Genomic DNA, 13,639 nt, shown 5'->3' with positions numbered 1-13,639 from the left:
GACCACCGGTGGGCGGAGCCAGTGGATGGGTTCTTTTAAGCTTCTGCTTGTGCTGAAAACTTATCCAACAATGACAGTTTAAAAAAATATTAATTAACACAAGCCCATTTTTCTGGGGGCGGCAGTAGAAGAACGTGCAGTCTCATGGACTGTGAGCGAGAACGTGAATGGACTGATAAGATGGGACATGGACCCTGAATGTGTCCCCCACAGCCTCGTACTAGAACCACCGGAGCTCACGTGGTTTGGCTGAAGAAAAGATTAGTAATGAGAGGTACCAACAACAACAAAAAAAAGATAATCCTTGACTCCTGTTAAAGTCTTCCTGTGCTGAGAGTTTTTTATTTATTTATTCTCCTGCTGCTCTTCACTCAGTTCATATGTGGGAGTCATGTCAGTCTGCATACCACGACCTCAGAGGTCAGAGCTGCGAAGGACAAAAATGTTGATTAGGCAAGGAGTGAACCGTGAGTCACTGGAAGAGATGAGGAGTTTCTGTCTACATACAGCAGGCTGCACAACTCATCATTTTATTATAAGTAACAATTTCACCAAAAACCATTTGAATTACCAAAATTAAATGGAAAAATTAAATAGTTTAAAAGCATTCTAACATACAAAATGAAAAGCTGTGCATGCAAAAGCTAATACTATATATCCGTCTTCATGAAGTCATTGTTTTTTTGTCCATCCTTCATGACCAAGCAAAGATGGCATCCAGCAGAACACAGAGCTGACAAGCCATCAGAAGGACACACCAGAACCAGAGGGATCACAGAAGAATACAGAATACCCCATTTTAAGCCTAATGTTCTCCACAYCTGATTGGCTCTTCTGATATTTAACAGAGCAAGGCCAAACATCAGGAACCCTCCAATCAGCCTCTCCTCCTGCCCTCTGCACTCCCATGAACACTAAAAGTTGCAATCCAGACCTCCTGTGCCCCATTCTTTATTCCCGTTGAGAAAAAAAAAACAGTTTAGAAGCACTAAAGAGGGGAGTTGAGTTATATCCGTCTAAACTGTGAGAACAGTGTCACTTTTCCACAGAAGTTGGTTCTTACTCCAGTCCAGGATATAAAGGAGGGCTATCTGTTTCTACAGTAAAATTGTGTTTTTAATAATGCATGAATGTTCTGCCTAAATGGCTCACAATAGAGCAGTTCAAGGTTTCAATCTTCAAGTATTAGGCTGCCCTGTGCCTGCAGGAGCAGAGCTAACAGCAGACACTCTTCTTGTTCAGAGGAAACGTGTGAGACACAGAGGGAGTCTGCATGTCACAGTGGGCTCCGCGGTGATTCTGGTTCCGTGAGAATCGGCCTGCTGCTGCCAAAAGCTGACTTCTGCAGAGATCACTGACGYCATGTTAGATGAATTATAATACTGTTTCAAGATGCATCTTCTCTGAACTGTTTGACCCAACRATAAAAACAAAACCAAAGATGGCACAAAACGTGATRGCTCAAAGATTTGRATATGGAGTTCTGTGGAAAAGSTATGAACAATTATATCTTACCTGCTGTTGCTCTATGGCAGAGTGTATTTCTGACCAGACTGACAAGCGAACAGCTAATCAGTGCAATTACAGACTCTCCAAACTGATGTTCAAAGTGCTATCTACAATAGGTAAGATAACAATTGCTTATGTATCCACAAAACCCCACTTTTATAGATTTGAACTATTGCTTTAACTATAAAGTGCTGTTAAAACATTTAGCCTTCTAGAAAAAAACAATTAAATACTGGGTTCCCTTTCTATAATTTCACTGGATTTTATCCTCTATTATGTAGTAAATTAAATATTTAATCCTAATAATATATGAATTATTTATTACTCAGTTAACGGTTGTTTCAGACTAATGATTATGATTCAAATTATTTAAAGTAACTGTAACATCCAAGTTATAAATCCCTGATGTACATAGTTTTTAAATGTAAAAAGCTGTGAGACGAAAGTCAAGAGACCTCTTTTCTTGGTTCCTAAAGTTCTTGAGGTTTTTCTGCATCACATAAGAAATCATCATATCCACACCATCTGACTGGTTCCTACCRTTCCTGGAGCTCTGGGCTTGTTGTTGTTGTTGTGAAACGCCAGCATGACGTCCTCATGGACACGATCCAACAGCCAGAGGAGGAACTCCAGGGCATCATGCTGGGAATTTCCACGAAACTGTGACCCGTGCTTGGACACAACAGTCTGGGAAGGAGAAGAGGAAAATCAGCTTCTGCATCTTCTTAATTATGAGCCTTTTCCTGAACATGAATAATGTTGGTTTAGTTCTACAGACAGATTTTCTAACAGACAGTCTAGCTGAAGTAACTGAATGAGCAGTGGGTTTTTTCGGCAATTTTCTAAAGTAAACTTTGTTTAAAGAAATCCTACAATGTGTGCTAAAACTCTATAAATGATCGTCACTTTACCTGAAGCAAAAGCAGTTCAGATTTTGGATCTTTAAAGTCTGTTTCTGATGAGGGTGGGATGGTGCGATTTTGTATGTGTATGTTTGGGTATTTGTCAGGCTGCGGTCTGGGCTGCCCCTCCTGCTAGTTTATCTGGGGGCCCGCTGCTACTCGGCCCCCCGGTGGGGTGTGCGGCTGGCTGCCGGTGTGCTGGGGGTTCCCGGGGTATGGGGCTGGGCGCTGGAATATGTGCCGGCCTGCCCTGGTGACTGCCTGCTTGGGCTCGGGGCCTCTGGCCCTGTCGGGCTTTGGCCTGGAGGGGGTGCGTCCTGGGGGCCTGGACCTCTGTGCCTTTTCCTGGATCTGCTCTGGTATGGCGGGTGCCGGTGGGGCCCATGAGTTTGTCGCTGCTGGCCCTGGGAGCTGTGTGTGTGGTCGCTGGGGGGACTCTCCCAGTTCTCCCCTATGGTCTGATCTTGGGGGTGGGTGGGCGGATCTTCCCGTGCAGGTGCCCCTTGGGGCTCTGCGCTCGGGATCCTTCTCGGGCCCTTGGGCTCTGGTCTTCCCTATGTCTGCCTCGTGTCTTGGGGGTTGGGTCTCCGGTCCTCCACAGTCACTATTAAATATTCCATTGGAGAAATCTTGTATATACACAATGTTCACAACTGCTCACAAACAGGTGCTCTGATCCGGGGGGTTCTGACTGGTCACTGAGTGTGTATATATGTCTATGTGTATATACTGACAATATTTATGAATGTAGGCATGTATGTATGTATATCTTTATATATAGTATGTATGGGTATGTATATATATTTATATATGCCCTCCATGTATTTATCCATTTATTTTTCAGGTGAGCGGACAGATGTTGGGTGTGTGGTCCTGTGTTTTGTTGATGTATATTTAATATACTTCTAATCGCTATTTCAATCTTTCCAATTACTTCTCTCTCTGTTTCTCTCTCTGTCTCTATTTTCTCTTCACTTAAAAAAAGTCAATGATGATGAAGAAATAAACAAACTAAAATTTGGTTTTGTTTTCTACTGAAGTGACACCAAAAAAATAAAATTAAATTAAATAAATTAAAAAATAAAACTCCATAAATGATTGTCACTTTATCTGAAGCAAAAGCAGTTCAGATTTTGGATCTTTAAAGTCTGTTTCTGTCTACAACTGCCCGTTCCTCTCCTGGTATCGTCTCAAGTAAAAATGTAAAAAAATAAAAATAATAAAATTAAAAAATGCACATTTTTGTACCAAACAAGAGCTCTGAGTAACCTTCTGGCTAAAAGCAGATTGAAGACTACTTTAGTTCTCACAGTGTAATGCGGCAGCAGATTTAGATGGCACCCAGCTTAATTAGGCGATGAATTAGCCTCATGAACTGCAGCTGACAGCCTGAGGAAGAGGAGGCAGTGATGAGGGAGAAGAGATGACTGGAATCGCTTAAATGTGTGAGGTACCTCCAACTACATGAAGTAGGACTTCTAATGATGAGGCGGAACGGAAAGCCACAGGTCCAAATTGAATTAAAAAGTCTGAAGTGCTAACTTAATGCACACCGAAGTGTYCTTGAGCAAAGTGTGTAACTGAATACGGCTGCAGCAAAAATGCTGGTTTGTTCTCCTGACTGTGTCCATTTGTGTGTGAGAGAGACAGAGCAGCTCTGGATAAACAAGCTTCACCTCTGAAACATTAAACACAGATGAAAGGTTCAGGTCAGCAACTAAATGAAACTAAAATCTTCACAACATCTTTGAAGTAGTGATTAAAATTATAAACATAAAAAAACTGCTGATGGACACTTGAAAAAGTTTGTATGTTTTCGAATATTCAAGAGTGTGGTGAGCTGAACTCGCATGCAAATCACCAACCCTCCCTGCCCCCTTGAGGGTCAATAGGGTATTTGTTGGTCTGGTTTTTATTGCAAGTTATGGAGCAGTTTGGTAGAGTTTGAAAGCATGGAAGTCTATAATTTTACCAGCACGTCAATGTCTGCATCTTTGTTCCTTTTTTGTTTTTTAGCAAAATATCTCATGAACAACAAAACGTATTTAATGATACTCTCAGAAACCAATGAATAGGCCCAAATAAAATATGGAGTCAGTCTGGTTCAAGATGGCCACCACGGCTAATTAACCATGGCAAACATAAAACTGGCTATAATTTAATCAGTTTTACAGATATGGAACTAAAATTTAGTGTGGTAGTAGCTGGGCATCATCCCCATCACATATTTTGAGTGCAAAAAACATTCAAGATCATATTTTTATTGAAAACTTTGGTATGCAAGGATGGTGATTTACACTTTAATCAGTTTGGTTAGAGAAAGATCTTTAGATTGAAAACAAAACATGTCTACAAAAAATCAAAAAGATGTCTAGTTATGTTTGATTAAACTTATTAGGATTAACATTCAATGGATGTGTGAGAATCTTCAAACATCAAAGTATTTTCTTTTCCACTGGTATATCTGAAGTAGGGGAGTAAATCACCAGCTTTATCATGAAACACTATCATTATGATTTGTTTGGATGACAATACAATGTTTCTTGATAACACAAAGTCAATCAATCAATCTATCTATCTATCTATCCATCTATCCATCTATCTGATGTGATATTACATACTCATCTGATTAAATCATTTAGTATGTGATTGTGTTAGATGGGCATATGATGATGATATGATCAATGTTTTCGTTTTGCCTTGATGTAATTGAATCATTGACCATTTARTAATATATCGATGTAAACTTTGTTGTTACAAACCTAATCTGAAGGATATCAAAATGCAATTATGTGACAAGAATTCTTTGAAGGAATGCATATTGCCCCCTGCCTYTCATGCCAGGGTTTTAAACTAAGATCATCTAATGATGAGAATGGATGGTTATAGTTGTTTGGGTCTAATCATTATCTTTTACTCATTTCTTGCTATCAGGATCACCGGGGTCACTGGTGCCCATATCCAGCAGTCACGTGCGGAGCGGGGTACACCAAGTCACATGTCCATCACAAGGCCACACAGAGACAAACGAGACAACTATTCACTCTCTCACTCAAACCTGGGGACAATTTAGMGTTACCACTTAGCCTAACATTATTGCTATTGGTCTGCGGGAGGAAACCGGAGTACTCTGAGAAAACCCACACATKCACATAGAGAACATGCAAATTCTACCCAGAAAGATGTCGGGTCAGGATTCGATCTCACAACCTTGTTACTGAGAGGCAGCAGCTCTAYCAACTGACCCCGGATTTACACTACACGCGTCTCCGCTCCGCTCCGCTGCGCTGTGCAGTTCGCAGCTGTTCATTTGCAACCCAATTTAAACAGTCTCAGCTCCACTCCGGTCCGACAGACAGAGGAGGGAGGGTGTGCAGGAAGGAGATCATGCRATAAATCCTGTGATCAATGTGGAAATCAGAGCAAAAAATAATTATTTCTGTGAAAGAMGAACTCCAAACAGCTGAAAACACTRATATAAAAGCTTTTGATTTCTATGGTTGAAACTGTATCGCTGTCGTCTTTTCGAAACTTCTGATTTCAAAATAAAATCCACGTGTATCGTGTGTTGCCGTCTGCTTCCCAAACAGAACGATACATTCTGACAGCATTTGTTTAGAAATATATCCATATATTTATTAACATAGCTGCAATTTCAACAAAAATGATGGTGTCTTATTTCGTAAATACGATGTTGTACTCATTCCTTTCCTGTTGGTGCAACGTAATCTTTAAAAATTGACTCCGGCGCAGCTCCAGCATCCAGCAGAAATAGGATCAGATCTCAATTTGCTGGATCACCATCCGCTCACCGCCGCTCATCGCTTCCGTGCAGGGCCAGTGTAAATCCTCTCATTGATTATAATGGGTGTGTATTTGCTGTGGAGGTCGGACAGGAGCAGAGCGAAGTCGGAACGCACATAGTGCAAATTAGGGGTGAGCCACCACTAGGGATGGGTACCGAATTCAATACTTTTTTTAAGTACAGACCGAATTCTACTACTGAGAACCTATTCACGTAACATCAAACGGTACCATGATGCGGTACCTAAACGCATCATTGTGATTGTATTGGCGTAAGAGTGGGAGATTTTCCATGCTTGTCCTGAACGCAGCATGGCGCAAGAGCGTAAAGACGTCAGCAGCCGCTGGTTCAGTAAACAGAGCTCAGAACATGGCTTAAAAGTGAGCCTCGCAGCTCCTGGAGTAAAACTCGCCGAACAGACCGCCTCTGAATTATCTGGTGGATTAATTTTCTTGTGAGCACGACGTTCACTTGCTCAAAGTAAATAAAGTACCGCCACTTTCTTCATTTTATCCGCCATTAAACAGAGACTGGCAGAGGAAAACAACAGTCCGATCACATCTGACCTGAAAGAGCACAAGCAACCAGCTTGAAGCGTTGGCCGCGTTTTGGATACTCAAAACGTAGCTTGAATACATTTTATTTACTTAACTCAATCCTCTTTTGCTTATTTGATTTAAACTTATTTGCCTTCCATGGAACTCCATCACACAGTTTTTCTAGCGGGGAAATGACATCAATAGAAATACGTGGAGCTGGATTTTAATTTGTGCAGTAAGACAAAATTGTCTCATTGTTTTCAAGTGTTTTCACCTTAAAGAAATTAGTTAAACAACTGATGTTACAAGACAAAGAGTTGGATGTTGTCTTGATATTTGCTAATTTTATATAATGAGAAATATATAAGTTACAGATGTATACCCAGAGATTACTTTTTGAGAGTTTCATTAAGATTTATCCAGAAGTTCATGGCATATTTTGCTAACACGACAATCAGATGCACGCAGAGTTCTCTGACTGTGAGTGATAATGTGTTCTTTAGATGGTACATCTGTGAAACAGGATCTTAAAGTAAATACAGAGTTGTTGGTTCGTGTCTTTGTTCAGCAGCACTTCTAATACATAAAAATACAGCTCGGATCCTAAGCACCAGGTAGGTATGGAGATACAGTATATTTTTACATGTGTGTCAGCTGCAAATGCTCTTCCATATCCCACACCCAGAGCTCTGCCAAGTCTTCAACACAAAAACTTTTAAAATAAACCTGGAGCATCTGTACTCTTGTTGATGTGGATGCATTTCCACACATTGACAGGTGAATATTCAGAATGAAACATTTTTGCTCAGAAATAAAATAAAATTCAGTTTAGTGCAGCAGTCTTTTTAAAATGGAGGCTCTTAAAACATCCTCTGGTTGTTTTGATATATCAGCCATATAAACCCTGACCTGCTCTAAGCTCCAGCTGCTCTGCAGGCACTCATTACAGCAGAGCAATAACAGTGATTACCATCAGCTCTGTGAAGGTGCCAATTGTCTCAGTGACATAATTACATCCGTGGAAAAGCCAATGAAGTTTTTATTACTGGCTGAGGCATAATGGTCACTCTGTAATGGGAATATGGGTAACCATTTAACAGAAGACAAAAAAAATGTATTAGGCCGATCGTAAATATTTAAACCTACCCACCCATTAAGGGTCGACTGCTAAAGCTGTTATAATTGAACCACTTAAACATCTACTTGGAAACTTCTGAATAATTGTGGAATAATTTTCCTGTCTACAGTTCCAAAGAAATATCATTGTTCATTCAGTAATCTGAGATTCGCTATCGTAAGGACATAAGATGACAAAATGTTGACGGTTTATGGTATGAACTCTAGAGGAAGTGCAAAAATAACAAAGATCTAAAGAAACGTTAAAGATCATTGGGGTCACCATGGAACCTCACACCTGTCTTTCACTTTATGACAACCCTCCTAATGAGACAGGCWGACAAAAACACAGCGTAAAGAAAATTAGGCCATTAAAGCTATCCTTGTGCAAAAAATTAAGCATTTTTTTGACAATTTATCTACATCAAACATAACAGCACACTATCACCAATGAAAAGAAAGAGATGCAGCTACTTTAGTCAAACCTTGCAGATGACATGTGATTTTTAAAAGATGTGTTAGCCCTCAGAGTATGTGATGAGGATGACTCTCAGCTACTATCACCCCAGGTTTAGCTCAATATCTGTCAAATAAACTGAGTTATAGCCACTTAAGTATTTACTAAGATTTACAAAAAAGGTTGACTCCAACAGTTAATTAGTTGTAGAYGTGCACTGAATGGTTACTTTGTGTAAGTTTCATTAAAATCCTTAGTGGTTCATGAGATGTGCTGAAATGTCACGGTCACCCAACCTGATGGTTATGAAAGTAGCTTCAAGAGCAAAGTATTTAAATTTCTTTGTAAAAGTAACAATCCCTGTCTGACCACTAGCATATATTGTGTATARCTTTGAAAGATAAAAAAGTTAAGCTCTGACCATTTGCTTGTGTAAAGACGGCGTTGTTCTTTTGAAAAGTTGGGAAATTATTATTCTGGTTGCCTTCCTTTGGGCTCTGACTGTGCTGTGCTGATAAAAGCATGCCTGCTGTGAAAGGCACCACCATCATGGAAAGCACATTAAAGATAGAAATAACGTAGCTAAATGTATAACCCTGTCTGCTTTTTACTTGGCTAAAACCCCAAATACATTGTTTCTTATTTTACCAGATATGCTGGCTGCTGGCATATCAARAATAAGTATTAATTTGGTCCAAGCRTGAAGAAATTACAAGCAATTTGTGAAATTTTGAGTCCTGTGATGTACATCAAATTTGAATGTTTACAGCTGAGTACATATTATGTTGAAGGGTGAGAAGGTTACAGAGAACTATGACATAAGAATTGCTAATGCTACGTAGTGTAGYTGCTTTGCTGTTGTTTTGTTCTTACTTGTGACCTYGTTAAGTTATGTAATAGGCTTTAGATATTCAGAGTCTTTCGAGAGCAACACTCTCAAATGACTTYTTTTGCAAGTTAAAGACTTTTATTGTGAAGTACGAAGGAAGTAGCAAAAGACTGTAATGTTACTGCTGGATCACAGATACATTTTGTTGTTAGGGCATGTATGTGAGGTATAAGTGACATTTCAAAAATAGCTATGTTCATGCTACAAAAATGGGCCATTTAGTATTATGAGTGCACGAGTGCAAAATTAACCAAACAATTTCAGATCACAGGTCATGCAGGATAAACATTGAGCTTGCTCTGGAAACACTATTGGATCTCAACCAGTAAATTCACTCCATTATACAGATTTAATGGCTCTAAACTGATTTGTGTTAAACCTTATTTTAAGATCAGAGGTGAGATTTTTCATWTGTCTTTGAGCTATAAATCTGCTTTTGACAATAATATTTTAAGCATTCAAATGTGATGAGGAATTCTATCAGGGTCAGCTAGCACAACAGGTGAGTAAAACCACTGTTGAGACACTGAAGGTCTCCATATTCTTGTTCAAGACTCACACCTGTTAAACCTCATTCCCTTCCCTCTCAGCTTCWTATTTAAGAAAACAAACTGGCTGCTAACGGCTCATATTTCCAGATTTGTTCCAGTCCAGGCCCTTTTGTGCCAATGCTCAGCCATGTTAGGTGGGTCACTTTTTGAACAGTGGACAAATTGGATATATTACACAGTTTTTTTAAAGCAACACAGCCAGACTAAATCTGTAGTGAAAACTTATTAAAGCTGTCTTTCACCTATTTTCCCTAAAGCCAGACACATGTGGGAAGAATACCAAGAACTTATCTGTTATATTTTTTTCCTAAAAAATAAACCAACCTGTGAAGAGAAAAGCTTTTGATCAGCAGAGATGATTCTTTACTGTATTAACAGTCGAGACACACAAAACACCAAGTATTCTGTGGAATATAAAGTGCAGCACTGCCCACATCCAGCTTAAACTGTGAAGATAAGCCCATCTTTGTGTTTGTATGAAGCTTTAGCAGATYGTTAGAGAAGTCTTTTCAACCCATTAAGACTTGACACAATGTATAGCCGTCGTCAAAATGACCTTGGGCAAGAATGTCATATTTATTTGAAACTTTTTTAAACCTTAATTTTCAGGGTATAATAATAATAATAATAATAATAATAATAATAATAATAATAATAATAATGCTGTGAAAAGGGAGATGAGCTGCAAAATGATGCTCTCTATTTACTCGACCGCCTACGTTCTTATCCTCACCTAGGGTCACAAACTCTGGGTAGTGACCAGAAGAACGAGATTGCATATACAGGTGGCTAAAATGAGGGTCACTGAGCTCTCCCTCACAGATGAGTTCAGTTATCCAGGAGATAATCAGAGTAGAACTGATGCTCCTCCACTTCAAGAGGAGCCAGCTGAGGTGGTATGGGCATCTTTTAAGGATGCTCCCTGGATGCCGCCCTAGAGAGGTTTCCCAGGTAAGTCCAACTGGGACGAGAACATGGAGTGGACCCAGAACATGGTGGACAGACTATGTCTCTCAGCTGGTCTAAACATCTTGGAATCCTCCAAGGATCAGGAGTCCTGAAAGGCGCTTTATAAATAAATTGTATCATCATCTTCATCATCATCATAATCTTCCCTCATGGTGCTTACTTTATTTTTTAATTATATTAAGATTAAACGTGGTTAAACCTAAGTGGTGATCTCCACTCGTGACATCACGCATATTATACATATACATTATCTGCCTCTCTCTCAAACAATCAGACAATCGGTGTAGATTATACAGAGCTTCAGTGTTAATATTATACCAGAAAAAAAGGTGTTTCTAGAGCGAATTTCAATACATCTGAATCACAGGAATGTTCAGTTGAAAGGTTGGCTAGTTAGACTTGAAAAGTTTTTATTAACAAGTTAGAACTCAACACCAACCATCGCTGATGTCCCCCRTCACAGATGGATGGACRAAGAGCATAAGTCCTTTGCCTCTGTGACGGGGAACAAAAAGGTTGGTGTTCTTACCTGTCTTCTAGCTTAGCTTGCTGCATCTATTGTGTGTGCATCTGTGTATTTGTTACCTTTTGTCAAGACTAGAGGTCCTTATGGGTAGCAAAGACCAGTCGTAATATGGTGGAACTTCATTTTTGGGTTGGGGGTTAGGTTTGGGATTAAGGTATGAATTGAGWTTAGGTTAGGTTTAAGGTACCTAAGGTATGTACCTGTGGGGTTAGGTTTAGGGTAAAGGATCATGGTTAGGCTGTAGAAACAACTGGAAATGAATGGAAGTCAATGAACAGTTCTAATAAGAATAGAAATACAAACTTGTGACTGTGTGTACATGTGTACATGTTTTTATTACCTGGTGGGGAGGATTTTTGACTATTTTCCCAGTACACACAACCCTGCTGAGAACCCACTGTTCCTTATGGGGATAAAAGCCCAGTCCCCTTTGGGGGAAATACCATTGGTGGATCAGGGACTTAGTTTAGGACTAAGGTGTGAATTGAGTATAGGTTAGGTTTAGGGCTAGTTGTGTACTGGGGCGGTTAGGTATAGGGTATGTATGAGGTTAGCATTGATGCTTTGAGTAGCTAAAGCAACCAGAAGGCTATACAGTAAAAACATTACAAGGTTAACTCTACCTGTTCAATAATGATTGTGTGTAGCACTTTGGTTCTATGGGTGTTTAAAGTGCTTTAAAAATAAAGTTGGTATGGTATGGTAATAAGACTTTGGGATGGTGTTCCCAAAACCTTGACCTTGATCCTAATGAAAATTTGTGACCTAAGCTAAAAAAAATCTGAGCACTTTATTTGAACCCCACCAGTACAAAGATAAGAGGCCAAATATTCAATTATGAAGTTTACGAAGCTACAAAAAAACATTGGATTTGAGGATAGACATGCTAGGAGTTGGTGTTTGAAAATCACACTGGGAAAAAAAAAACATTTAGGATAAATCATTGTCGCATTCATGCCCAGGACGAGTGGATGTAAACTTCTGATCACAGCTCTATATACTCTAACTTTTCCCACGTTTTCAGGTCGCCTAACATCTTAATGGGTTAATCTGTCTGCTTAAGTTGAGCCTCTCCAAAGCTTTAAGAAGAAAACACATGACTTTCAGAGGTCAGCACGACTGATAATCGACTCAGAAAGTCGACAAATTAATAGAGCTGTTTAAACAATAACCAATGAGCTGTTTGTAAGAGCTCTGTGCCATTTTGAGCTCCTGCTACTGGGAGCTAATTTAGCCTCTCAAACACAAGCCTCAGAGCTATCTAATCATTTTATAATCCTTCCTCCAGGCAGCTGTGGTATTACTCAACAGGCAATTTCAAAGGGCTTGAGCTGCACAAACTCAGGGCCTCTTATGGTCACCATAGCCAATAAAAACAGCAGTGTGTGTGTGTGTGTGTCACAGGAAACAACACGTACAAATAGGAAGGCTTTCATTCCTCTTTTAATATGGATGTGATTTGATCTGATGGTCCTGCTGAGGTTTGCTATTGGGGTCCTGTGAGACAAAAGGCAAACAAAAGTGCAGAAGCAAAAATTTATCCCGGCAGAGCGGGATAAAAAGGAAGAGGAAAATWTTAGAAAACAACATCATACTTGATCAAATTGATTTGTCGCTGCTGTTGGAGCTCATCGATACAACAGAACCTTTTGTCGGCTCCTTGGTTGAACGCTGAACATACGGTCAAGTTATTCCAGGACTCCTCTTACGGAGAAATTAGCATTTCTAAGAATAAAACCCTATTGTGAGTTTCTTTGTTATCTACTCCTCGCCTTGAACTGCAGCTCAGAGAGAACCAGAACAAAAAGCTGCAGGCAGATACAGTTGCATCCCCTAACCGCACCCCACCCCACTGTGGGCACAGTAAAACCCCGGGGAGGGAGCTTGTATAGGTTTTTATTTTTTACAGCAGGAGATCCTGGAGGAGGAAAGATTCTACAGTTGATTGTAAATGATCTCCTTTAAATCACAACATCCCCTCATAATGACTGCAGGTAAAAAACGGGGGAGTGAATAAACCTTTTTGTCATAATGTTTTTGAAATGTTTTGGGKTTTTTTTTCTGCTGTAATAAAGTCCAGAGCAGTGAGTGAGTCAGGCACCTGCTGAACTCGTGCCCTCTGACGGCTGYGGCACCGAGCAGCTACCTCATTATCACCTGAGAAGCACAAAGCGCTGCCTGCAGCTTGTAGCCCCGTACGGTAAATACTGTAATWTTATTAGGAGGGCCAATGCACAAGGATTAAAGGACTCACCTCACTATTTACTGAGTTTTTATCAGCGTCCACCACAATCAAAACAGTAATTATTTGAGAATCATCATTCAGTGTAGAAAGAATTTGTGCGCGTGTGTGTGTGTGTGTGTGTGTGTGTGTGT

The 13,639-nt window shown here is 39.9% G+C and overlaps 1 protein-coding gene across 1 annotated transcript in view; it reads right to left on the bottom strand.

Annotated features, from left to right (window-relative positions):
- The window catches only part of usp43b (ubiquitin specific peptidase 43b), a gene marked incomplete at its 3' end in the record, with an annotated part of 80,486 nt that overhangs the window by 62,755 nt on the left and 4,092 nt on the right, over nt 1-13,639 (bottom strand). Inside the window, 1 exon segment of the mRNA XM_014008917.1 lies at nt 2,050-2,196. Within this exon segment, the coding sequence (XP_013864371.1) occupies nt 2,050-2,196 (147 nt within the window).

This window comes from Austrofundulus limnaeus, unplaced genomic scaffold (genome assembly GCF_001266775.1).
Source record: "Austrofundulus limnaeus strain Quisiro unplaced genomic scaffold, Austrofundulus_limnaeus-1.0 Scaffold53, whole genome shotgun sequence".
Lineage (NCBI taxonomy): Eukaryota > Metazoa > Chordata > Actinopteri > Cyprinodontiformes > Rivulidae > Austrofundulus > Austrofundulus limnaeus.
Note: the sequence above shows the minus strand (reverse complement) of the source record. Positions and strands in the feature narration are given on the sequence as shown.